The sequence below is a fragment of the Myxocyprinus asiaticus genome, chromosome 7, assembly GCF_019703515.2.
Source record: "Myxocyprinus asiaticus isolate MX2 ecotype Aquarium Trade chromosome 7, UBuf_Myxa_2, whole genome shotgun sequence".
Lineage (NCBI taxonomy): Eukaryota > Metazoa > Chordata > Actinopteri > Cypriniformes > Catostomidae > Myxocyprinus > Myxocyprinus asiaticus.
This window is the reverse complement of record NC_059350.1, coordinates 45,927,192-45,954,865: the sequence shown is the minus strand read 5'-3', so window position 1 is coordinate 45,954,865 and position 27,674 is coordinate 45,927,192. Positions and strand designations below refer to the sequence as shown.

The following is a 27,674-nucleotide window of genomic DNA, read 5'->3' as shown; positions in this document are numbered from 1 at the left end:
GTTCTGCCATGGCCAGCGAAGAGCCCGGACCTCAATCCCATTGAGCACGTCTGAGACCTGTTGGATCGGAGGGTGAGGGCTAGAGCCATTCCCCCCAGAAATGTTCGGGAACTTGCAAGTGCCTTGGTGGAAGACTGGGGTAACATCTCAGAGCATGAACTGGCAAATCTGTTGCAGTCCTTGAGGAGATGCACTGCAGTACTTAATGCAGCTGGTGGTCACACTAGATACTGACTGTTACTTTAGTTCAGGGACACATTATTCCATTTCTGTTAGTCACATGTCTGTGAAACTTGTTCAGTTTATGTCTTAGTTGTTGAATATTTTTATGTTCATACAAATATTTACACATGTTAAGTTTGCTGAAAATAAAAGCAGTTGAAAGTGAGAGGACGTTTCTTTTTTTGCTGAGTTTATATATGCAGTACTGTGCAAAAGTCTTAGGCACATAAGATGTTTCACAAAAGCTTAAGATGGTTATCTATATCTTCAGATTTAGTGAGTCAATAGGAAATGTAAATGTTAGACTCCCAAACATTACTTTTGCAAATAGAAAAGATTAGAATAGAAGAACAGGGAGCCCTGCAACAGATGTCATGGCCCCCACAAAGCCCCCCACTGAACATTGTGTCAGTCTGAGATTACATAAAGAGACAGAAGCAATTGAGACAGCCTAAATAGATAGAAGAACTGTGGTGAATTCTCCAAGAAGCTTGCCACTCTGCCAACAACCAAGAAAAACTGTGTCCAAGTGTACCTAGGAGAATTGGTGCTGTTTTAAAGGCAAAGGTGGTCACACCAAATTTTTTATGTTTTTTATGTTTACTGGACTTTGTATGACATTAAGTGATAAATGAAAACTATTTATGGCATTAATTTTGAAGACATCCTCACTATACAACATTTTTCATAAGTGCCTAAAACTTTTGCACAGTACTGTATGTATATAAATATATACACTTGTTTGCATTTGATCCTCCCCATTCAACAGAAATGTTCCTTCCTTTTCAAAGTAACTTTCTCACTATATCAATTTCCATTAACAAACTCTTCCAAAGAAATCACTACCTAAACAATACACAACAATATGAAAGACCATTAATAGAAAAATAAATTACTTTACTTGGAAGTGAATCTCATGAAAAAGTTCAGTGCAGGTCATGTGTGATTCAGTTGTCAAAATGTTGATTAATTCTGAAAGGTGAGCTGTTTTAGATGTGTGTATTGTGTGTGCGTATATATATGTATGTATGTATGTATATACAAACCCTCATCACACTGTCTGAGTTGTTTTTCCAGCTCTACTCCACTCTTCTCCAGCTCATTCAGATTCATCTCGATTTCCTTCAGTTCTTTTGTAATCTCTTCTTTAGGAATATAATCCGGCTAAAACAAAGACATACAAGTATATACAGTATGTCAAATGTGAACTGAACACAAGAATGGAAAACAAAGTGAACCATTGAGGGTCTGTACAATACTTATGTAGAAGTTAAACACATAATTCTAAAAGAGTTGAAGACACTATTTAAAAATAATGAAGACTCTCTATTTTGATTTCTCTGTCTATTCAAAGATAACTGTTCCCCAAAGGTCATTCTGATCTTTCAAAATAGTTTAAATAGGCCCCTTGACAAAGTAATCCCTCTGTGCTTCCATATATCAGTGCGGAGAGAAACGTACAAGACCATATAACACATTTAATTACTGTTTTGACACACACCTTTTGCAATTTGTGAGGTTCAGTCCCTGAGGGGCTCACAGAAGATATACTGCTGCTACTGCTGGAGTCTGGAAGAAAGATAGAGAGAAACAGAGGAAGAAAGATATATGATCAAACAAAGCAAAAATGAACTGTCGGCAATGCTTCTTCTCAAACATTTTGAATGCAGGTTTGGTGGTACATGGCAACTTTGGTCCCAGTGTTTTTTTGTACATGGTCCCATGATAATTCTATATTATATATTATATATATAAAATCTTAATCTTAATTTGTATCTTATTTTTGTCTTGTTTTACAGTAACAATATCTTATAATAATTTAAAAAAAAAAAAGATACATTTGCATAAGATATTAAGACTAGATTTCAGAGAAGGTATCTTGAATATGCATGCAGATCTGGAGATTTTTTATTTATTTATTTATTACTTATTTTAAGCATAATCTCACTAAAATTTGTATTTTAATTATTGGATTTTCTAACTTGTTATTAAAAAAAAAAAAAGCATACTAAATTTATCATTAAATTTTTTTTTATTTTTTTTTTTTAGCATTTGTTTAGCATAACCCTCACTAAAATTATTTTTCTTAATTCTTATAAATATAAACCACTCACTAACTTATTTTAATTTCGATTTTCTAACTTTTACAACCCTTAAATAAATTTTATTTATTAGATTTTCTAACTTGTTATAAGCATAAGCTTCACTTAATTTATTATTTTATTTATTAGATTTTCTAATTTGTTTTAAGCATAACCCTCACTAAAGGTGTATATATATATATATATATATATATAAAATCTTGTTATAAATATAACACACTCACTAAATTATTTAATTGAGATTTTCTAACTTTTATAACCCTCACTAAATGTATTATTTTATTTCTTAGATTTTCTAACTTCTATACATTTAGTGAGGGTCATTTCTTATAAAAAATAAAAAAAATACTTTTTTTTTTTATTAGAGAAAGTGTCTAGATTTTAGGATTTGTTACAACCCTCACAAAATATATATATTAGAATAATATATTCTAACTTGTTATAAGCATACCTCTCAGTACATAATTTTTTACTCATTAGATTTTTAACTCATTTTAAGCACAAGCCTCACTAAATGTATTATTGTATTTCTTAGATTTTCTAACTTGTTTTTAGCATGACCCTCAATTAATGTATAAAATTGTTTTTCTTGTTATAAGCATAACCCTTACTAAATGTATTATTTCATTTATTCGATTTTTCAGCTTGTTATAAACCTCACTATATTTATTATTTTACTTCTAAGATTTTCGATCTTTTATACATTTAGTGAGCGTTATGCTTACATTTTTTTTTTATTTCTTACTTGTTCTAAGCATAACCCTTATTAAATGTATTATTTTATTTATTTGATTTTTTTTAAACTTGTTATAAGCATAAGCCTCACTATATTTATTATTTTATTTATTAGATTTTCTAACTTGCTACAAACATAAGCTTCACTAAATGTATGTTGATTTTCTTACTTTTTTTTAAGCATATAACCCACCCACTAAATTATTTTATTTTAGATTTTCTGACTTGTTTCAACCATCACTAAATTTAGTAAGTTATTTCTTAGATTTTTTTTTCCTTTAGGTTTAGCATAACCCTAAATAAATGTATTATTTTATTTAAATGAGATTTCCGTACTTGTTATAAACATAACCCACTCACTAAATACATTTTAGAAATTCTAACTTGTTATAGGCATTTGTATTGCATACTCTGAATTCAGACCAGACATTAAATCACAAACAAACAAGACTCTTTACTAGACCCTTCTTGTAAATAAGAATTTGTTATGGTTGGTTGAAAAAAGAAATATTTACAGGAGACTAAAGTTGTATTAATACAACCACATATATTCCATCAACTGCCTTACCACTAGGTCTAGGCCCATTTTTCAGCAAGCTAGGTGAGGGTGTTTTGGGGTAGTTGACATCAGTTGAGCAGTTGGTGGTAGGTGGGGCAGGAACAGAAGCCTGGGTGATCCCGAGCCCTTTCGTCTGTGGAGAAAAAGCTGCTTCTGGCCGCTTGGTGAGAGAACTGGTGCTTTCGATGGAACTGACAGTTCTAATACAGGCAAAGAGGAAACAAGCGAAAGATATAAGGATTTTCTGTAGTGTTTCTGAGGCGATAAATGTTTAGCATCGCTTCTCTCACTTCTGATGGGGTGAAAGTTAGGAGGGTGTGGCAGGAGAGGTAAGAGGGGTAATGGTGAAAGACCTTCACAGGGAGAGTACTTGTGCACTGAGCTCTATTGCTTTGGGGACTATTAGACACAACCCAGCGCTGGTCTTATTGGCCACAGCAGTGTTGTACGCCCATCAAAACAACTAGTGCCCGACCGATATATCGGTCGGCCGATATTTTATTTATTCTTTATTTTAATGGTCAGCATTTGACTGATACTAAACAGTACTGATGTTTATTTAGCTATTTATTTTTATTCTTTATTTTAATGTTAAGCATTTGACTGATACTAAACAGTACTGATGTTTATTTAGCTATTTTATTTTTATTTAATCTTTATTTAAATGGTCAGCAGTTGACTGATATTAAACAGTACTGATGTTTATTTGGTATCTGTTTTATTTTTATTTATTCTTTATTTAAATGGTCAGCAATTGACTTATACTAAACATACAGTACTGATGTTTATTAAGCTATTTATTGTATTTTTATTTATTCTTTATTTTCTCAGTGTTCATTTCTAGAATTTGTTGACAATTTATAATAATAATGTCAAATATGCTTTGATAAAAATATTTGTTTAAGAATGCAGCCTTATGAGTACTTTTGCATAGTCATATCGGTGCAAAATCGGTGAAAAATCCACATAGAAAAGGTCTGTTTTCATTCCAGTTCAAAAATAAAATATATCAGCCACCATATCGGCAATCTGTGAATTTTCCCTCTCTAAAATCGGTATCAAAAACCCCATAACGGTCGGCTCTAAAAACAACCAATCACAATAGAGCGTGAAGGAGTTGGAGGGACAGAGCGACTGGAGAATAAACCTGTATAAGCAGCAAAGAAAAGAATAATTAGGGAAATAATACAGAGAAAACTAATTATAAAATAATTTCACTATGAAAGAACATGCAAAATGCTTCATCTATGTTAGATTAAAAAAACTGATCTGGTGATTCAATTAGTAAAGAAATATCAAGACATTTAACAGAAGAACAGTCTTGAGCAGAACAAAACTTACTTTGAAACAGGCTTGAGCATGGTCCTCCAGTCAGATGGTGCGGTACCATTATCTGTAATTAGATCACATTATTTGAACAATAACTAAACAGCAATGTCCTTGATTGAGTTACAATTAGTTTTAAGGTTGAGGGTTTGAAAACATCGGCAACCTATAATTTTAATGACATCAATCTGCTTATAAAGCTTCCAGGTTATTTTGTCACAACCTCAGAAATGGACATTGCACAGATAATTTTATGAAAAATCTGAAATAGGTCTTAAAAACAGTTTTACAACAGTTAGTTCTGGTCCTCGAGTCTGATTGGATGAGCAGCCTTTCGAGAGTGCCGATATGGATTCGTTCAGTGACCATTTCTGGAGATTGAAAATTCACTCCAGCAGGTGGCGACAAATAAGAGTCTTTAATGTTATTAGTGAATCATTCAATCGCTGATTCAAATGATTTGTTTAAAAAAAAAAAAAAAAAAAAAAAAACATTTGTTCACCACCTACACAATGGAAGTAAATGAGAAAGATTTGTTCACACTTTTAGATTTGTTAAATACCGTTTTTGCTAGTTTTCACTAGTTAAAATGCACAAACTAGCTGGCCAATATTTTGTCTGAAACTAAAGTTTTTTTTAATATTATTTACTAGCTGAACGGTCATATAAAAGCAATATCACATGAGCAAGAATGCTGTTGTTCCGTTTGTCAGCACTCCTGTTATATTGCTTAATTATTCCCTGGCTTTATGTGATTTTCCAGAGTTGGGTATGTCACCATTATATCATAATTGAATCACGACAGAAATCATGTGAGAACAACAGAGCATATCCATCACTTAACAGTGTGGAGAAAAATAAAGAAAGAAAGAAAAATAATTCGCAATATAATGATCCAATAAACGTACTGTTTATGATTGCATCGATTCGGCACAGCCCTAAATTAAACAGTGTCTAAACGTAAAATTCTGTCAATTTATCAAAGGCACAGAAATATACAAAGTGAAAAAGAATGACATCTGCAAACACTTCATAAAAACAAACATTCCAAATTGCATTTAAATGGAAAATTTCAGACAGTGGATACAAACAGTGAGTTTGAACTTCCTCACCCTTGCTGTTTGTAGACAGCGAGTTTGCAGGCTTGGATGAGCTTTTGTCTTTTATCCAGGATGGTGTTCCAGCAGCAGGGGCAGTAGGTTCCACGCTGACATCCAGTGGTTTCAGACGCACCCTTCCAAGAGGACCTTTAACACCCGATTCCGCAGAGGAAACATTACTATGGAAATGAAAGCGAGAGGGCACAGCGTTAATGACAGCTGTCCTTGTGGAGCAACATTTACATGACTTGAGATAAGCAATAAAAGTCTTTGTACAGGAACACGTCAACAAACACTTCAACATACAATATATCAGGAAATCAAACAAGACTCAATAGGACTGTGTACATACAGGCTGTAATTCCGCTTCATTTATCATGATCTTACTACTTCCCCACCCTATGAAAACAAGTGATAAATTATTTTATGTATTAGTAGGGCTGGATGATATAGCTAAAAAAACTATATAGCAATATTTTTTCAGTTTTTTGGCGATATTTTGATATATTTCTCGATATTTCTGCATTTGCTCTGAAAAGGCTTTAAAGAGTAATTTTTTTTAATCAGGGGAAGCATCTTTTTGACCAGTCACTGCTGCCAAGCATATTCAAAATGATTAATGAAAAAACTAAAACAGTAAAATTTGATAAATTAAAATTACACACACACAAAAGCATTAAAATATTTAAGGCATGCTTTCTGAAGGACAACCAATAGTGGATTTTCCTTGATTCCTTCAAGTCTTTAGCGGTCACTCTAGGGTTCTTTTTTTATTTACCACATTGAGCATTCTGCGGGGTGCCCTTTGAGTCATATTGGCTGGATGGCCACTTCTAGGGAGAGTAGCCACAGTAATAAATCATCTCCATTTATAGACAATTTGTCTAACTGTGGACTATAATAACTACGCTTTTTCGAGATTACTTTGTTACTCTTTCCAGCTTTATGCGGTGCAACAATTCTTGATCGTAGGTTTTCTGAGATCTCTTTTTTGAGAGGCATGGTCCACGCCAGCAGATGATTCTTGTGAATAGCAAACTCAAAACGGTTGAATGTTTTTATTAGTCAAAGTAGCTCTAACCCACACTTCCAATCTCATTTCATTAATTGGATGCCAGGTTTGCCAACTCCTGACTCTAATTAGCTTTTGTTGATGCCATTAGCCTATGGGTTCACATACTTTTTCCAACCTACACTGTGAATGTTTGAATGATGTATTCAATATGTAAAAGAACAATACAATAATTTGTGTGTTATTAGTTAAAAACCAGAATTTAAGACAAATGTATACATAAATGCAGGTACTTCCAAAGGGTTCACATATTTTTCTTGACACTGTATATAGTCAAATTTCAGCACTTTCGAAATCTGCAATTAATCGTGATTAACTATGAAAAATTATTTGATTAATTGCGATTAAACATGTTAATCGACTGACAGCACTAATTAAAACCTTTGACTTAATACTCTCACACAAGTATAAAAAAAAGTCTATTTGCACTCTTTAAAAAAACATATGGCCAAATAAAAAGTACGTTAAAATCATCATCATATTTTATGTTGCCCAATTTTATATCGGCAATAAAATAACTGTGAATATTCAATATATCATCCAGCCCAATGCAGTAGTGCTCTAAACATAGCTCACCTGCCATTTGCTTTCAGCCCAGCTGGACTCTGAGACGAGTTACTGTTATTTTTATCCCCCGTCACCATCTTGCAGATCAGAGCCTTGGCTTTCTCCTTTTCATTCTCCTTCTCTTTTTCTTTCTCTTGCACTTTCGCCCAGTCTCCCACCCGCAGCAGGACTCGACCTTTGCTTGCTCCACTTCCTGCAGTGGTGCCAGGTGTTGTGTGCTCTGATGTAGAAGTTTTAGGACCTCCTGGAGTCACTGATGTAGTAGATGTGTCTGCTGAGGTGCTCTTATTGGCAGGAACAACACTGCTGGAATTGTTGCTTGAATCAAAGAATCTATTCAATGAAGAGAAAAAAACACCATAAAAACCATCATTAAAAGACTCCATTTCAAGGTCTTGCTGTATGAACTGCCCCTTCAAACATCAATATATTAAATCAACAGGAAATCAGAATACTGAATTCATAGACATTTACCTTTTTCTGACTTCTTGGTTCTTCTGTACACTGTTGCTTATGGGTTTAGGCATCTCAGTGGGCGTTCTGAGGTTAATGGGGGTTTTCATGGTCATAGTTGCTGGTGTTGGAGTTGTTTTTGGTGCTGGTGTGAGCTGAACTGCTGGGGACGGTGTAGCAGCAGGATAACGAGTGGGTGTTCGGTCACTTTTACTGGTCAGCCAGCCATGTTTAGATACATTAGGCGCTGAACCAGCCTTTCCAGTACCTCCACTTAAAGCATTCTGGTCAGTCAGGGTGGAGTTTGTGCTCTTGCTGATAACGTTAGACTGTGTTTTCTGTGGTGGTCCTGTGATGTACGTTCTCTGGGTGGTCAGAGGCTTCTCAGTGCTTGTGTGTGTCTTGCAGATAAAAGTGCCTGGTACTTTTCCAGCCTTGTAAGTACCGGAGAGGAGAATATTGGAACACTCTTTGCATCTGTTGAAAAGGGAGTTTGAAATGGACCATTAACAGCAAAAATACACAATCAGAAAAATAGGTCTAAGAGACTAAGTGTTAGTTTTCTTTTGAAGTATTTTAATCAGTGTTTTGTCTAACAAATTAACAATTCTTTGTTTTGGTTGTGTGTATATATATATATATATATTAGAATATCTAATGCAGTGACCCTTAAACTGGGCTAAATCACTGTTATTAATACAGTGATATGTCCTATTATATTAAAGCTGCACTACGTAAGATTTTTTGGTTAAAAAGTAACAAACTGCCATTACTGACTGTGTACATAAACAATCAGTCTTCAAAACAATGTCCTTACCATACCCCGATTCACTACGGTAAGCCTATACAAGTTATTTGTATTTTGAGCTGTCGAAATCGCTGGGTTACATCCTTACGTCATGTCTGTAAACACTGGAAAGTAGCAGCGGCTGTCTCATGTTCCAGCTGGAGAAACTACGTTCAGTTCAGTCACACGCACACATTTCAGGACAGCATTGCAGCAATCTGGATGGATGTTTATCTGTTATCTGTTTGGCGAAATTTACCTGCTATAATACTTTTCTGGTAGGGTTGTTGAAGCTAATATTGCTTGTCATGCTTGTATGAATTGAACATTACTCGTGTGTTAACCAATCATGATGTATCTACGTTATAGGGGGAAGTTACTGTGACATGTTTACTAATATTTATGACTTCTGAAATTGACTTCTTGTTATTGTTATATTTAAGCATATTATTTTCACGTTTAATAAAGTATATTTTATCCCCATCATTACTGAATCCTTGTTTTTAGTTTACTGTGTTATTGTGTGCATTGCATAGACATACTATTGTAGTGTTACGGTTTACTTGCATTATCAACAGAGGCTGTACAATATAATAATAATAATAATAATAAAGTCTTCCATTGAACTCGTATCAGCCATATCACGAGTTTCACCTCTTAAATTGATAAGTGTAGTACAATACAAACATTAATAGTAGATAAAACACTTGAATAATCTATTAAAATATACTGGTAACTGCTGGTGATTGAAGTAATTAAGTCCCCTGTTCTCTATGTAAAAGTGCTTTGAGTGTAGTGTCAGAAAAGCTCTACATGTATAAAATTCATTCAATCAAAATTAATAAATAGGAGTGTTGTTTATCTCCATCAAAGCAAGAAATATTTCAGTTTTAAATGTTTAATTGTATAGCATAATATCAGTCATGATCACACACAGGCGATGTCCTGGTAAGCTCAAATCATGAGCTTCATCCGCCAGAAGAGCAGTGCGAAACACGACTGACGTAAGGTGTTCTTCCTACAATTGATTGCAATTTTAAGTTTCACCACAGATGTCGCTAGAGAGCACAGTTACATAGAGCAGCTTTAAGTACATAACATTCTTTAATATTGTTCATAAAGTATGCTAAAATAGGAGCAAATTATTATTCTGAAAATGAGTGAATACAAATGTTATATTTTTATATACTAAAATAATGAGCTATGTACATTTCTGTATCTTTTATATGACCAACATAAATGTATCTATTGTTTATTTGGGTGTCTCTTAAACTTCGGGCACTTCCATGTCCCAGGAAAGCAAACACATTTCAATGTTTTTCTTTGTAATATGAAGGTTTCATTAAAATGTATTCAGATTTTCACATTTTATATTGAAAATACATTATAAAAATACAATTTATTACATGTTTAAAACTATGATAATATAAACAAAGAGTGAAATAAACCATTTCAGTATTTATTGTTTGAAAATTATTTCTATCAAATTTACAAAATATTTCACCACAACAAACAAAATTCCTCTTAATAGATTTTTCCTCATTTGTGTACTTGTTTCCAAAGTCAATTAAAGTATCAGTGAAGAGCATGCTTGAGATGAAACACAAGACAAGTGATGTTTGAAGAAAAAGCAAGTCAAATATCACTTGCGAACAGAGTATTTTTTTAAATATTATTGGGTGTCATTATTATTTTCCAGTATTATTGAGTGTCATTTCCAATCAAGCTGTAATTTTGGCAAAAAAAAAAAAATTCACACAAAAAGTGTGAAAAACGTATTCAATTTTATGTATTTAGGATACATAAAATGTAAGCTATGAAATTAGCCTTAGCAACGCAAATGCTAGGACCATATTATTTAAAAAAAAAAAAAAATTTTTTTTTTAAAAATTAAAAATATCCTCTAATGCATGTACGTACATACACTGTTGGGCACTGTTAGTAGACACAAGAGTATACATTTTTTTTTTAACAAGTCTTTACTTTCTACAAATCCACAGTGCTAAAAGTGCCCAAAATTGAAGAAACACCCATTTATTGTTCTCTACGGTCTTGTTGTCTTTGTTCTCATACTGTATATACATTCATGGAGACACTTAGGAAAAAACATTGTACTACATGATATAGTTGCAAATAAAACTTAGATACTTCAGTAATGTTTTGCTGTTTAGAAAATAAATTAAACCAAAAAAAGACAGATTTTTAAAAAAATATTACATCACCACAACACACCCATGATTATGACTCAGTACTCATGCGAGATGGATGCATTCACATGAATGAGCTATTTTTACCTTGAAAGCTAAAAATAACAAGTGAATAAAAGAGTCATTGACATTGAAAGCAGTGTGAATTGGTGTGTCTCACCTAAAACAGTTCCTGTGGTACAACTTGCCATCGACTAGGTGGCGCTGCACAAGGTGAACATGTTGGTTGCACACACCACAGCTGCTGCTCAGAGTTCCTGTTTTATTAGCACGCTCAACCAGAACTTCCCTCTGGAAATAACAAAACATGACAAAAATCTGTGCGATCAGTCGTGCTAATACACTCTCGACTTCAGGTAAAAAATTAATGCAATTAAAGGGATAGTTCACCCCAAAATTTTTATTATCTTATTTACTAATCCTTATGCCATCCCATATGTGTATGACTTTCTTCAGTCGAATGCAAAAAAAGATTTGTAGAAGAATATTTCAGCTCTGTAGGTCCATAAATGCAAGTAAATGGTGACCTGACCTTTGAAGCTCCAAATAACACAAAGGCAGCATGAAAGTGATCAATATGACTCCAGTGGTTCAATCTGACATTAGAAGTGATATGATAGGTGTCAATATTTAAGTTATTTTTTTACTATAAATCTCCAATTTCACTTTCACATTCTGAAAGCAAATATTTAAATGTTGATCTGTTTCTCACCCAAAGTGATTGCATCACTTCAGAAGACATATATTAAACCACTGGAGTCTTAGGGATTACTTTTATGCTGTTTTAATGTGATTTTTGCAGTTTCAAAAGTCTGGTCACCATTCACTTGCATTGTATGGACCTACAGAATGGAGATATTCTTCTACAAATCTACAATCTTTGTGTTCTGCAGAAGAAAAAGTCATACACATCTGGCATTGCACGGAGGGTGAGTAAATGATGAGATAATTTTCATTTTTGGGTGAACTATTCCTTTAATTTTAGAAATTTGCAATACGCAGTACACCAACATATTTAATTACTAAGCATTGAAATAAACAATGGTTCCTAAAAGAACCGAAAGTGTCAGGTCAATTATGAGGAGTTATATTGTGTACCTTAATTTCACTTGCTGGTTTTGGTGTCTTAATCTCTGTTGCTGGTTTAGGCGATGTAAAAGTTTTAGCTGTCACAGGTTGGTTCTTCTTCCCAGATGGTTCTTCATTAGATTCTTCAGCCGGTCTTTTCACCCCTGCCATACCTCCAACTGCACATCCACACACAGTGAAACATTTTTGTCAATGCTAAAAAATGAGAAAAGTAATGCAATTATGGCAACAAATTTGCAATAGTGAAATAATGATTGTTTCCAAACATACAGAAGCTCACAATGTCCATGCATTATTAATATATTTTATTGGCCGTTAGGAATAGCATACTACCATCCTATTATTTCTACATTATACGGTACTGTCTACAATATACTGTGTATACAGTATGCAAATTTTCTGTATGGATAGAATACATGTATGGCCCATTACATTTGCCAAAATCCAGCAAACTTCAGAGCACACTGTACCAAGTACTGTATAGCATAATGAAAAATGAACCAAAAATAATATCAACATTGATATTATTTTTTTTTTAAATTACACAAAACTGGATTAAAATGCATAACTGGACACTTCTGAATACACATGCAATTTGGGTCATGTAACAACAATGAAGCATACTAATGTTTGAAACATTGTATTATGCACAGGCCGTATTCAGCGTAAACTGTACAGTACGCAGTATGCTAGTATTCCATTCTGATTATAACTAGTCTTTTTTCTCTTATTTCTTGGCCACTGTGGGCTTCTGTAAGTTTGAAAACAATCCAAATTTTCTAAATCTGTTAGGTAACAGCTATGCATTGAATGCTAATATTTATGTGCATGTGTCTTACTAGGAGAGCGTCCATGGAAATAATTGTAATATTGGGAGACATAGGTGAGAATACTAAGACGATCAGGCACTTTTAAAGCCACCATGTCTTCTGCGTCCAGCAAGGCAGGTATACCCAACTCCTTCTCTGCCACCTGGAAAGCCTGAAATGAAAATATGTGAGGGTGGGGTAAGAATTATATGAGGAGGATTGAGCTTTCTGTAAAAAGTGCATTTCAATGTGTGGAACAATATCACTTGAAGGTCAGTGTGGCAGCACAACTGTATGATTTTCTATTGAAACAAATGCAACCCTATTATCAAGTGCCAGATTTGCTGCAACAACAACAAAAAAAGACTTCAGTAGATTAACGCTGCAAAGGGAAAGCACTCGAGCAATCAATGCAGGTGATAAATATTAACTTGGAATTGACAAAGAACTTGACAATAATATGTAACTAACTTGGAGGAAATTTAAGGCCACAATTCATACAACATTTGAGACATGTTGATGAGGTACTGACACTAGTCTGCACTTGTGAGATTGTCTTTTTTCACTTAAACTTTTTGAAATAAAACAAAGGAATGGTTCACCCAAAAATGAAAATTCTCTCATCATTTACTCACCCTCATGCCATCCCAGATGTGTATGACCCTTTCTTTTGCAGAACACAAACAAAGATTTTTAGAATCCAAGTGAATGGTGACCACAATTTTGAAGCTCCATAAAGCGCACAAAGGCATCATAAAAGGTAATCCATCCGACACCAGTGGTTTAATCTTTGCCTTATGAAGCCATCCAATCGATTGTGTGAGAACAGACCAAAATATAATAACTGCTTTTCACAAAAAATCTTAACATCCGCAGTCTCCTTGGTGATCATGATTTCAAGCTCGAATACACTTCCTAGCGCCATCTAGCACTCCATGCATGCATCAAGCAATAGGAAGTGTAATCAAGCTTGAAATCATGATTGCCTAGAGACTGCAATGGCAAGAAAGTGAAAGACAGTGAAAAGGAGTTATACTGTCGTCTGTTCTCACACAAAATTGATTAAATTGCTTCAGAAAACATGGATTACACCACTGGAGTCTTATGGATCACTTGTATGCTGCCTTAAGAGTTTTTTGGAGCTTCAAAGTTCTGGGCACCATTCACTTACATTGTATGGAACTACAGAGCTGAGATATTGTTCTAAAAATCTTCGGTTGTGTTCAGCAGAAGAAAGAAAGTCATACACATCTGGGATAGCATGAGGGTGAATAAATCATGAGAGAATTTTCATTTTTGGGTGAACTATTCCTTTAAACTATTCATGTTCCAAACCTGTTAGATTTTTGTGGAACACAAAAGGGGATGTCAGGCAGAACGTTAGCCTCATTCACCATTCACTTTCATTGCATGGAAGAAATTAAATTAGGCACTGAAACTGAACAGTGACTGTGGCTAACATTCTAACATTTATTTTTGCATTCCACTGAAGAAAAAAGTAATATGGGTTTGGAACAACATGGGAATGAGTGAATTATCCCTTCAACTGCATTACTATATACTGTATGTCCACTCACTGAGCACTTTATTAGGAACACTATGGTCCTAATAAAGTGCCCGACGTGGTCTTCTGCTGTTGTAGCCCATCCGCCTTAAGGTTTGACATGTTGTGCATTCTGAAATTCTATTCTGCTCACTACAATTGTACAGAGTGGTTATCTGAGTTACCGTAGCCTTTCTGTCAGCTCAAACCAGTCTGGCCATTCTCTGTTGACCTCTCTCATCAACAGGGCATTTCCTACCACAGAACTGCAGCTCACTAGATGTTTTTTGTTTCTGGCACCATTCTGAGTAAATTCTAGAGACTGTTGTGTGAAAATCCCAGGAGATCAGCAGTTACAGAATTACTCAAACCAGCCCGTCTGGCACCAATAACCATTCATGCGATTATCTAATCAGCCAATCGGGTGGCAGCAGTGCAGTGCATAAAATCATGCATATGGGTCAAGAGCTTCAGTTAATGTTCACATCGACCATCAGAATGGGGAAAGAAAATTGATCTCAGTGATTTCAACCGTGGCATGATTGTTGGTGCAAGACGGGCTGGTTTGAGTATTTCTGTAACTGCTGATCTCCTGGGATTTTCACACAACAGTCTCTAGAATTTACTCTGAATGGTGCCATAAACAAAAAACATCCAGTGAGTGGCAGTTCTGTGGACGGCTATTCAGAATGCTGTTCTTAGATGGGGGTTGGCGCTGTTTTGGCAGCACGAGGGGGACCTACTAGGCAGGTGGTTTTAATGTTGTGGCTGATCGGTGTGTGTGTAATATATATATATATATATATGCATGTGGGGAGCGATGTCTAGCCCATCTGGTCCGATCCCACAGAGGAGCTACTGTAGCACACATTGCTGAAAAACTTAATGCTGGCCATGATACAAAGGTGTCAGAACACAACTGCTGTGTATGGGGCTGTGTAGCTGCAGACCGGTCAGAGTGCCCATGCTGACCCCTGTCCACCGCCGAAAATGCCTACAATGGGCACGCGAGCGTCAGAACTGGACCATGGAGCAATGGAAGAAGGTAGCCTGGTCTGATGAATCACATTTTCTTTTAGATCATGTGGACTGCCGGGTGCGTGTGCGTCGTTTACCTGGGGAAGAGATGGCAGCAGGATGCACTATGGGAAGAAGGCAGGCCAGCGGAGGCAGTGTGATGCTCTGGGCAATGTTCTGCAGGGAAACCTTGGGTCCTGGCATTCATGTGGATGTTACTTTGACACGTACCACCTGCCTAAAGATTGTTGCAGACCACGTACACCCCTTCATGGCAACGGTATTCCCTGATGGCAGTGACCTCTTTCAGCAGGATACTGCCCCATTTCACACTGCAAAAATTGTTCAGGAATGGTTTGAGGAACATGACAAAGAGTTCAAGGTGTTGACTTGGCCTCCAAATTCCCTAGATCTCAATCCGATTGAGCATTGGTCCAGCACTATGGGATGTGCTGGACCGACAAGTCTGATCCATGGAGGCCCCACCTTGCAACTTACAGGACTTAAAGGATCTGCTGCTAACGTCTTGGTGCCAGATACCACAGGACATCTTCAGAGGCCATGTGGAGTCCATGCCTCGACGGGTCAGAGCTGTTTTGGCGGCACGAGGGGGACCTACACAATATTAGGCAGGTGGTTTTAATGTTGTGACAGTTGAAGTCAGACGTTTACGTACACTTTAGCCAAATTCTGACATTTAATCGTAGAAAACAATCATAACAAAACATTCCCTGTCATAGGTCAGTTAGGATCACTATATTTTAAGAATGTGAAATGTCAGAATAATAGTAGAAAGAATTATTTATTTCAGTTTTTATTTCTTTTATCACATTCCCACTGGGTCAGAAGTTTATGTACACTTTGTTAGTATTTGGTAGCATTGCCTTTAAATTGTTTAACTTGGATCAAATGTTTTGGGTAGCCTTCCAAAAGCTTCTCACAATAAGTTGCTGGAATTTTGGCCCATTCCTCCAGACAGATCTGGTGTAATGGAGTCAGGTTTGTAGGTCTCCTTGCTCACACATGCTTTTTCAGTTCTTCCCACATATTGTCTATTGGTTTGAGGTCAGGGCTTTGTGATGGCCACTCCAATACCTTGACTTTGTTGTCCTTAAGCCATTTTGCCACAGCTTTGTAGGAATGCTTGGTCATTGTCCATTTGGAAGACCCATTTGCGACCGAGCTTTAACTTCCTGGCTGATGTCTTGAGATGTGGCTTCAATATATCCACATCATTTTCCTTCCTCATGATGCCATCTATTTTGTGAAGTGCACCAGTGCCTCCTGCAGCAAAGCACCCCCACAACATGATGCTGCCACTCCCATGCTTAACGGTTGGGATGGTGTTCTTCCGCTTGCTAGCCTTACCCTTTTTCCTCCAAACATAACGATGGTCATTATGGCCATAACGGTTCAATTTTTGTTTCATCAGACCAGAGGACATTTCTCCAAAAAGTAAGATCTTTGTCCCCATATGCACTTGCAAACTGTAGTCTGGCTTTTTTATGGCGGTTTTGGAGCAGTGGCTTCTTCGTTGCTGAGCAGCCTTTCAGTTTATGTCGATATAGGACTCATTTTACTGTGGATATAGATACTTGTCTACCTGTTTCCTCCAGCATCTTCACAAGGTCCTTTACTGTTGTTCTGGGATTGATTTGCACTTTTCGCACCAAAATACATTAATCTCTAGGAGACAGAATGTGTCTCCTTCCTGAGCGGTATGATGGCTGCGTGGTCCCATGGTGTTTATACTTGCATACTGTTGTTTGTACAGATGAACGTGGTACCTTCAGGCATTTGGAAATTGCTCACAAGAATGACCCAGTCTTGTGGAGGTTTTTTTTAAAAAAACATTTCTGAGGTCTTGGCTGATTTCTTTTGATTTTCCCATGATGTCAAGCAAAGAGGCACTGAGTTTGAAGGAAGTCCTTAAAATATATCCACAGGTACACCTCCAATTGTCTCCAATTAGCTTCCTAACTGGAGGTGTACCTGTGGATGTATTTTAAGGCCTTCCTTCAAACTCAGTGCCTCTTTACTTGACATCATTTTCTGGAATTTTCCAAGCTGTTTAGAGGCACAGTTAACTTAGTGTATGTAAACTTCTGACCCACTGGAATTGTGATTCAATTAAAAGTGAAACAATCTGTCTAAACAATTGTTGGAAAGATTACTTGTGTCATGCACAAAGTAGATGTCCTAATTGACTTGCCAAAACTATAGTTTGCTAATATGAAATATGTGGAGTGGTTAAAAAATGAGTTTTAATGACTTCAACCTAAGTGTATGTAAACTTCTGACTTCAACTGTATATAGTAGAATAAGTAGAGATTTCTAACTTGAAGACCTACAGGTTTCTCCCAAATATGGATGCAAGACATTCACATCTATTTTGATCAGTATTACTCAATTCATAGTGTCACATTATGTTATATATATTATGGTTATATAATGTGACTACTGTAGATCAACTTTTTATGCATGATTTCTGTATAGTTCTAAAACATTACAATGATGAAGAACAGTTGGGCAAATCTTTGTCAGTTGGTGATTTTTCTTGCAAAAGGCATCTACCATGGCATTATGCAAACACAAAAATGTGAATGTGGCCTGTCTTTCTTATACAGAGAAGATTTTGGAAGGGGAAAAAAACTTTGTTCAAAAATAAACAAGAGCAGACATGACCGAGGAGAGAAAATCTAGATAAAACAAAGATGCATTTCTCCGTAAATATTCGTTTTGTTTTAAAACAGGTAATGCAATTCTAAGAACACAACTTGATGTGTATCAAGTAATCAGTAAGTATCATTACATGCCAAAATTACTCCGGGCTAATAACTGCAAATGTTATGATATGCCAGTTTCCCCTTTCATATGTTAGAAAGCAAGACAATCTCCACCCCTTAAATCCACCCCATTCCTTTATCTTTTCTTCTCATAATGCTTTCACTTTCTCTGGCTCTTTGCTTTCACTCTCTCTGTATATTAGGATGGCACTCTCTTTGAAAATCCCATCCATTTGCATTTCTTTGCTTCTACTGCAATTAGTTTCATTATCCTTTAGTATTATTCTCTCTCTTTTACAAAAATACCCTATTTGGACAGCATTCCTTTTCCATGGAAACAGGAACAAATAAAGTGTGCAGTAGATGATTTATAATAGTCTAAAACAGCACAAAATGTGATTCAACTGCAGCAAAGAACAGCTCAAACTACGAGAATAGGCCTCAAAAAATGCATTCTTAAGCCAATCGGTCAGATCGCAGCATTGGTCAACCACACAGAGGTCACTTAACACTATGAGGGGTCAATAAAACGTATTCACAGTTAAAATGACGGGGTAGTGATCTGCTTGGAATTAAGCATTTCCCAGGAAACTTGGAGATTCAGTTGCTGAGCTGCTCTACACTCTTAAAAATAAAAATAAAGGTTGCAGTCAGAACCAAAAAGGAGTTCACTGGCTGATGCCGTAGAAGAACATGTATAAGTACCACAAAGATATTTTTATTTTCTAGTTCTTTAGAAATCCACAAATGTATTGGTGCTTTAAAGCAACCAGAAGCCAATACACTACTACGCAACTCAAGAACCGTATACAGCCAAAAAAAAATGGTTCTTGATATGAAGAGGGTTTATTTTTAAGACATTAGGATTAAAGACCCTAGAAGTTCCTAAAAGGATGCGATGTTACCACTCTATAGCCAAATGTGGGTATAACAACTACTGACTGTAAAAATATAACAATTGTTAAATAAATAAATCATAATGGAAAACAAACCCAGTCTTACCAGTTGATTGTTTTCATAAATATTTTCCTTGCTCAAAGAGTCAAAGTCTCTGCAAGAGAGCAAACATTTAGAGACAGATGTGCATTAGTGAACATGACACTTATCAGTGTGCAATAGGGATTTCCCCAGAACAAATATTAACAATAAGTGCGCTGTAAAATCTGACACTATGAAATCAAACACAATCATAGCTGTGCATTACTGCCACATCAATAGGTATAGAGAACAAATGGCAGATATTGCAGCAATAAGGATGTTTCTTCAACTTTAAGCAATTTCATGTCTCAGTGGTTGATTTTTATTAAAACTAACAGATTTCAACCTTTTTCTTTTTGATATTTGGCAATCAAGTTAAAACTGACTTACCACGCCTTCATTTATTTTAGGTACTTTTCAAATACCTTTTATGTATAGATTTAGTTGTTTTAGCCTTGTTGCAGAGTTATACTAAATTAATACTAATTTAATTCAAATGAAAAATTATTGCATGTTTAAAATTATGATAATCGAAACAAGCGACATAATAATAAACCACATCAATATTTGTGTGAAAATGATTTCAATTAATTTTGCCCATAACACATTTTTTTCCAACTACAAAGTTAGTTTAAAATCAAGGTAAATATCACCTCTGAACAAAATATTTTTATTGGGCATCATTTTCAGTCAAGATGTAATTTAAAAAAATTATACAAAAAAATTGAAAATATTATTTCATTGTGTATATTTAGGATTTATAAAATGTTAGCTATGAAATTAGCCCTAGCAAAGGAGTCTGACATTTTTATTAAAAAAAAAAAAAAAAAAAAAGTCAGCTCCATCACTGTCATTACCACCACAGAATTCTATTAAATACAATACAGATTTAGAGATGTGGTGGAAATGACACCGTGATGGTAATGTTCATGACTTTCAGAAAAAAAAAAATTACAAATCATCTGTAGTGCATGTTCATCCAATGTTGGACATTGTTAGCAGCGAATTAAAGGGATAGTTCACCCCAAAAATGAAAAATCTCTCATCATTTACTCACCCTCATGCCATCCCAGATGTGTATGACTTTCTTTCTTCTGCAGAACACAAAGATTTTTAAAAGAATATCTCAACGCTGCAGGTCCATACAATGCAAGTGAATGGTTGCTAAAAACTTTAAAAGGTCAAAAAAAGCACATAAAGGCAGCATAAAAGTAATCCATAGGACTCCAGTGGTTAAATCCATATCTTCAAAAGCAATAATGATAGGTATGGGTGAGAAACAGATCAATATTTAAGTCCTTTTTACTACATATCTCCACTTTCACTTTCACATTCTTCTTTGGTTTTTGGCGATTCGCATTCTTAGTGCATATCGCCATCTACTGGCCAAGGAGGAGAATTAATAGTAAAAGAAGACTTAAATATTGATCTGTTTCTCACCCACACCTATTATATTGGCTTCTGAAGATATGGATTTAACCACTGGAATCATGTGGATAACTTTTATGCTGCCTTTATGTGCTTTTTGGAGCTTCAAAGTTCTGGCCACCATTCAGTTGCATTGTGAGGACCTAAAGAGCTGAAATATTCTTCTAAAAATCTTTGTGTTCAGCAGCAGAAAGTCACACATCTGGGATGACCAAATGATAAGAGAATTTCCATTTTTTCTTTTGGGTGAACTATCCCTTTAAACTAGTAAGAGTGAGAAAAAATGTTTTAAGGAGACTTTCTACAAGTCCTCAGTGCTAAAAGTGTCCAAAGTTGAAGAAAAACCCTCTAATGTTCTTATCCAGCTTTCTAATTTTCCAACGTTTTCTTTTTCTACGTCTGTTACAAGGTATAAATTATGAACATATGAAAGCTGGAGTATTTTAAGCAATGAAAGTGCCAAATTCCAAAAGTTTTTAAGTTCTCATCATCACGTAGAAGCTCAAATGATGTCATCCAATTTCAAAAGGTCTCTTCGCGTCCTAACTTCTAAGTAAAGTTTTCGTCTTAAGTTGTAAAAACTTTAAACTATGAACATCACACAAACTTTAGGGTATTTTTAAGCATTGCAACTCTCGTCCTTCTTTCCGAGAGTCCTAATCGTTCTAAAGTTGTACTTTATACAGGGCATTACAATACAAACCCCGCTTTGGGTGAATGGGGGGTTGCTACTTACATCAAGTCTGGTCTGTGTTTGTGAATTAGAGCGCAGAAAGCCAAACCGTCCCGAAACGATGTGGTCATGTTTGTGATCGACACATCCCGGTATCCTTCACACTTGATTTTGCTCCATTGTTGAAGAGCCTTTATAGCTGCCATCGGTGCGAATGCGATTTACACAGCCACTAATATCACTTCAAACTCCAACAATCTGTGGACGGTGTTTTCGGCTCCCTTTAAATGCGGTTTACACGTAGAAGGATCGCTGAATGTTTTTACCAACGCTTCTGGTTTTCACTCTTCCACGACAAGCGATCTTACCGTCATCCGAAGTTGAGAAACCCATGAAAGTCCTGAGAAGTATAATGACGTCCACATGGGAGGAGTTAAAGGTAAGTGCTTTATAAGGACTTCCCCTCCCAAAAAAATCCCATACCTTGATGTTACACCATGATATAGGCTACTGCACAATCATGTACCATTTACATGTTACTCTAAAGTACTTCTAGAGATACCAAGGTGCTATGATGGTACATGTTTTGGTACTTTTTATTTAATTGTTGGTACTTTAGTTTATTTAGTGAATGTCATACCTATAATAATTTGTTCATGCAAGCCATACCGCAACAGTGGCCCCCAAAAGTATTTGGACATGTAGGCCTGCTCAAAACTGTATAAATTGCATTAGATTACAAAATAATGAACAAAGTAGCATCTGCAAAAATTTATTTGAACTAACTTCACTTTTCTAGCCATTTTTGTAATTGTTTTTCACCAACTTGTCTCAAGGTCATTTGTAGTGTTCAGGTTCCCTTAAAGGAATAGCTCACCCCAAAAATGAAATTCTTTCATCATGTGTTCACCCTCCTGCCATCCCATATGACTGACTGACTTCTGCTGAACACAAACAAAGATTTTTAGAAGAATATTTCAGCTCTGTAGGTCCATGCAATGCAATTGAATGGTGACCAAAACTTTGAAGGTCCAAAAAGCAAATAAAGGCAGGATAAAAGTAATCCACTGGTAAAATCCATATCTTTAGAAGTGATATGATAGGTGAGGGTGAGAAACAGATAAATATTTAAGTCCTTTATTACTTTAAATCTCCACTTTCACTTTCACATTCTTCTTTTTTGTATTTGGCGATTCACATTCTTTGTGCATATCGCCACCTACTGGTCAGGGAGGAGAATTTATAGCAAAAAAGAACTTAAATATTGATCTGTTTCTCACCTACACCTTTCATATTGCTTCAGAAGACATGGATTAAACCACTGGAGTCATATGGATTACTTTTATGCTGCCTTTATATACTTCTTGAACCTTCAAAGTTCTGGCCACCATTCACTTGCATTGTATGGACCTACAGAGCTGAAATATTATTTTAAAAATCTTAGTTTGTGTTCAGGAGAAGAAAAAGTCAAATACATCTGGTATAGCCTGAGAATTAGTTAATGATGAGAGAATTTTCATTTTTGGGTGAACTGTCCCTATAAATTCACATAGATTTTATCGCTGAGTACCCATAGGTGTAGTTGCAAACTTCTTTCTTTCAAATATGCCACTTGGTTATATTTTTTCGTTTTGTAATGCAATGAAATTAATTCATTTTAAGTGTGGCTTAAATGTCCAAATACTTTTTGGGGCCACTGTTTGTATGTGTTGTAACTTTCTGAGGCAATAGTGTTTACACTTCAACAAGAAAATCTATATACCTGCAGCTGTCAGGATATTTCTACCATGTTTTACATCCTGTAATAGGTGCATTGCTGCAGGTATTGTACGTTATGTCTTGATGGGTGTGTCTGAATTGCCCGAGCTCTGTAGGTGTTGTTGGACTTGTCTAATCTTGCTGAGTCACCTGCTCACACTGCAGGAAACAACAAAGCAACACACACTAAATTGCTCTAAGGTATTTACAAACCAACTTTCAAAGTGTACTTGTTTTCCATATGGTTAACATTTAATTATCAAATTATGCATATATTTATTTAGTCCCTATTTTGAGTTGGCATGAATTACAGAGATAATAACATAATATCTTACTGGAGAGGGTTTTGGATTTGTAGAATGCTGTGAGAGCTGTCAATCCTTTATGGACCACTAGATGTCAGCAAGAGACCTTTAAAGTAATAGTTCACCCAAAAATGACAATTCTCTTGTGATTTACTCACCCTCATGTCATTCCAGATGTGTGACTTTCTTTCTTCTGCTGAACACATTGAAATTTTTAGAAGAATATTTCAGCTCTGTAGGTCCATACAATGCAAGTGAATTGTGAACAAAACTTTGAAGCTCCAAAAAGCACATAAAGGCATCTTAAAAGTAATCCATAAAAAGTAATCCACACTCCAGTGGTTTAATCCATGTCTTCAGAAGTGATCTAGTCAGATTTTGGGTGAGAACCGACCATAATAATACTCCTTTTTCACTAGAAATCTTCACATCATAAGTAGGTGGTCATAATTTAAAGCTGGATTGCACTTCCTAGCGCCATCTAGTGCTCTGTGCATGCATCAAGCAATAGGAAGTGAAATCAAGCTTGAAATCATGACCATGCCTAGAGACTGCAATGGAAAGATATAAAGAGAAAAAGGAGTTGCATTTTGGTCTGTTCTCACCCAAAACCAATTGGATCCCTTCAGAAGACATTGATTAAACCACTGGAGTCGTATGGATTACTTTAATGCTGCCTTTATGTGTTTTTTGAAGCTTCAAAGTTTTGGTCAGCATTCACCTTCATTGTCTGGACCAACAAAGTTGCGATATTCTACCATAAAGCTTTGTTTGTGTTCTGCAGAATAAAGAAAGTCATAACATCTGGAATGCCATCAGTGTGAGTAAATGATGAGAGAACATTCATTTTTGGTTGAACTCCAATCCATATAATGGATATATATAATTCCAGTCAAATTAAAGGGTTAGTTCACTCACAAAATGAAAATACTGTCTTCATTTACTCACCCTCATGTCATTTCAAACCAGAAGTACTTTTTTTTTGTAAGGAGATATAAAGAAACTGAATGGTGACTGAGGCTGTCATCCTAACTAACATTCCATTTTGTGAAAAAAGTCATATGGGTTTGGAGTGACATGAGAGTATGTAAATAATTATCTATCCCTTTAATTTCTTCTCCCTAGGGTTACGACACAACACTGTTCTTGGGATACCAAAACTGCAAGAAAATGATAAATTAAAACTATAGCCATATACAGGTGCATCTCAATAAATTAGAATGTCGTGGAAAAGTTAATTTATTTCAGTAATTCAAATCAAATTGTGAAACTCATGTATTAAATAAATTCAGTGCACACAGACTGAAGTAGTTTAAGTCTTTGGTTCTTTTAATTGTGATGATTTTGGCTCACATTTAACAAAAACCCACCAATTCACTATCTCAAAAAATTAGAATACATCATAAGACCAATAAAAAAAAACATTTTTATTGAATTGTTGGCCTTCTGGAAAGTATGTTCATTTACTGTATATGTACTCAATACTTGGTAGGGGCTCCTTTTGCTTTAATTACTGCCTCAATTCGGCGTGGCATCGAGGTGATCAGTTTGTGGCACTGCTGAGGTGGTATGGAAGCCCAGGTTTCTTTGACAGTGGCCTTCAGCTCATCTGCATTTTTTGGTCTCTTGTTTCTCATTTTCCTTTTGACAATACCCCATAGATTCTCTATGGGGTTCAGGTCTGGTGAGTTTGCTGGCCAGACAAGCACACCAACACCATGGTCATTTAACCAACTTTTGGTGCTTTTGGCAGTGTGGGCAGGTGCCAAATCCTGCTGGGAAATGAAATCAGCATCTTTAAAAAGCTGGTCAGCAGAAGGAAGCATGAAGTGCTCCAAAATTTCTTGGTAAATGGGTGCAGTGACTTTGGTTTTCAAAAAACACAATGGACCAACACCAGCAGATGACATTGCACCCCAAATCATCACAGACTGTGGAAACTTAACACTGGACTTCAAGCAACTTGGGCTATGAGCTTCTCCACCCTTCCTCCAGACTCTAGGACCTTGGTTTACAAATGAAATACAAAACTTGCTCTCAACTGAAAAGAGGACTTTGGACCACTGGGCAACAGTCCAGTTCTTCTTCTCCTCAGCCCAGGTAAGACGCCTCTGACGTTGTCTGTGGTTCAGGAGTGGCTTAACAAGAGGAATACGACAACTGTAGCCAAATTCCTTGACACGTCTGTGTGTCAGTCCATTCCTTGTGAAGTTCACCCAAATTCTTGAATCGATTTTGCTTGACAATCCTCATAAGGCTGCGGTTCTCTCGGTTGGTTGTGCATCTTTTTCTTCCACACTTTTTCCTTCCACTCAACTTTCTGTTAACATGCTTGGATACAGCACTCTGTGAACAGCCAGCTTCTTTGGCAATGAATGTTTGTGGCTTACCCTCCTTGTGAAGGGTGTCAATGATTGTCTTCTGGACAACTGTCAGATCAGCAGTCTTCCCCATGATTGTGTAGCCTAGTGAACCAAACTGAGAGACCATTTTGAAGGCTCAGGAAACCTTTGCAGGTGTTTTGAGTTGATTAGCTGATTGGCATGTCACCATATTCTAATTTTTTGAGATAGTGAATTGGTGGGTTTTTGTTAAATGTGAGCCAAAATCATCACAATTAAAAGAACCAAAGACTTAAACTACTTCAGTCTGTGTGCACTGAATTTATTTAATACACGAGTTTCACAATTTGAGTTGAATTACTGAAATAAATGAACTTTTCCACGACATTCTAATTTATTGAGATGCACCTGTAGTACTGGAAGCCCACAAAACTGGGTGTTTTATGAATTTTCATCATGTTTTAATTCCCTCCGACTGGAGGTTTTATTTAGACGTATAAGATGTCCTGACTCATTTCTTTTAGCAGCCCACACATACTTTTATCATAATTTGTACAATAAAAAGGAAGAGAGAAATTAATTTATAATGGGATGCTGAGTTTGCTTGCCAATATATGTTTTAAACTCATTAAAAGAACACGTGGTATGATTGTTCCATTTCCCATGCACTCTCCTACTGTGTGTGTGCGAATGTGAAATGTTACTGCCTCTTGAAGGCCCTTTAAGTTACCTAAACATGTTGACAGATGGAAACTGACTTTAAGACAACAAGTCATGGAATAATGTCACTTTTTTGGCAGCTGAAATAAAGCAAGGCAATGTAACAGCCAGCTTGTGGAACATCTGGAAGCTGTTATCTCTAAACCTCTGGCTGCTTGGCCGTGCCCTCCATAAACAGAGAAATAGAGGGGGAGTATATGATATTGTGTTATTGTCCTGCACATTTAGTCTAAACAAAGCAGAAAGGAAAAGCTTATGTGTTTACTGCCAAAAGAAACATTATTTTGAGTGCCAAATAGTGTGAATATTTCCAGTTAACTTACTGTTTAACTTTTGTGATAACTGTTTTTGTTTTTTTTAATAACTGTTTGTATTTTAATGTTTATGGACTGGCCCTATTCACTTCCAATGTAAGCAAATGGAACACTCCTTTAATAAGTGTCTTTGCCTTAACATTTATTAAACTACATAAAACTACATACAGTTACATGTGAAACAAAACTGCAAGATATTCAAATTTGTTTTTAGAGAATGCATCTTGAAAACTATGATTTTCTTGTTCAATTGGCAGCAAAAGTCTGGCTTTGATCTTCAAAACAGCCCTGGTGTCAGTTTGAGAAGAAAGCTTTAGAATCAGGCAGTAGATCCACTCCCAGAGGATGTCACATTTGTTGAGTTGTAGCGCAGGGTTTACAACAAAAAGTTTTTTTTAAACGACAAAAATATTTTTTTGTGTGTTTGAAGATAGAAACACCACGTTTTGCTTCAAACAACAGTGTCAGACTTGTTCAAGGTTTAAACAAAATCTCATAGGTAATTTGTAATGCTCCGTTGACACAATGAAAAAAATGTCATGTTGATAAACTACAAACAAACATTTATTGAGAGAATGACTCTTGAGTATTTGTGTAATTTTTTGGTATAGTCTATATAAAAATACAAACCTTTCTAATCTGAATCAATGATTTAATATAACATTATAATGCTAGAAAGATGCATTTAGTGTAATGGAGATGGATCTTTTGCAACAGTTTACAGGCCATTTCAGTGTGCTGAAATATGCCTTTTTCCTTTAAGTCAGTGAAAAGACCACCTC

At 35.8% G+C, this 27,674-nt stretch overlaps 1 protein-coding gene across 2 annotated transcripts in view; it reads right to left on the bottom strand.

Moving 5' to 3' along the window:
* Positions 1–21,840, bottom strand: part of micall2b (mical-like 2b) — a 30,927-nt gene extending 9,087 nt beyond the window's left edge. The window contains exons 1-12 of one of the 2 annotated variants that reach the window (XM_051703831.1): positions 21,517–21,840; positions 19,377–19,425; positions 13,059–13,200; positions 12,229–12,377; positions 11,291–11,421; positions 8,158–8,613; positions 7,693–8,016; positions 6,057–6,223; positions 4,960–5,011; positions 3,628–3,818; positions 1,724–1,791; positions 1,269–1,386 (exon numbers count right to left, since the gene is read on the bottom strand). In XM_051703831.1, coding sequence (XP_051559791.1) covers positions 1,269–1,386; positions 1,724–1,791; positions 3,628–3,818; positions 4,960–5,011; positions 6,057–6,223; positions 7,693–8,016; positions 8,158–8,613; positions 11,291–11,421; positions 12,229–12,377; positions 13,059–13,200; positions 19,377–19,425; positions 21,517–21,659 — 1,990 coding nt within the window. In that variant the 5' untranslated portion in view covers positions 21,660–21,840. Of the gene's footprint in view, positions 1–1,268; positions 1,387–1,723; positions 1,792–3,627; positions 3,819–4,959; positions 5,012–6,056; positions 6,224–7,692; positions 8,017–8,157; positions 8,614–11,290; positions 11,422–12,228; positions 12,378–13,058; positions 13,201–15,686; positions 15,864–19,376; positions 19,426–21,516 lie in introns of those variants that run through there. The other variant, XM_051703832.1, reaches the window with a different exon arrangement.
* Between the last annotated feature and the right edge of the window lie 5,834 nt (positions 21,841–27,674).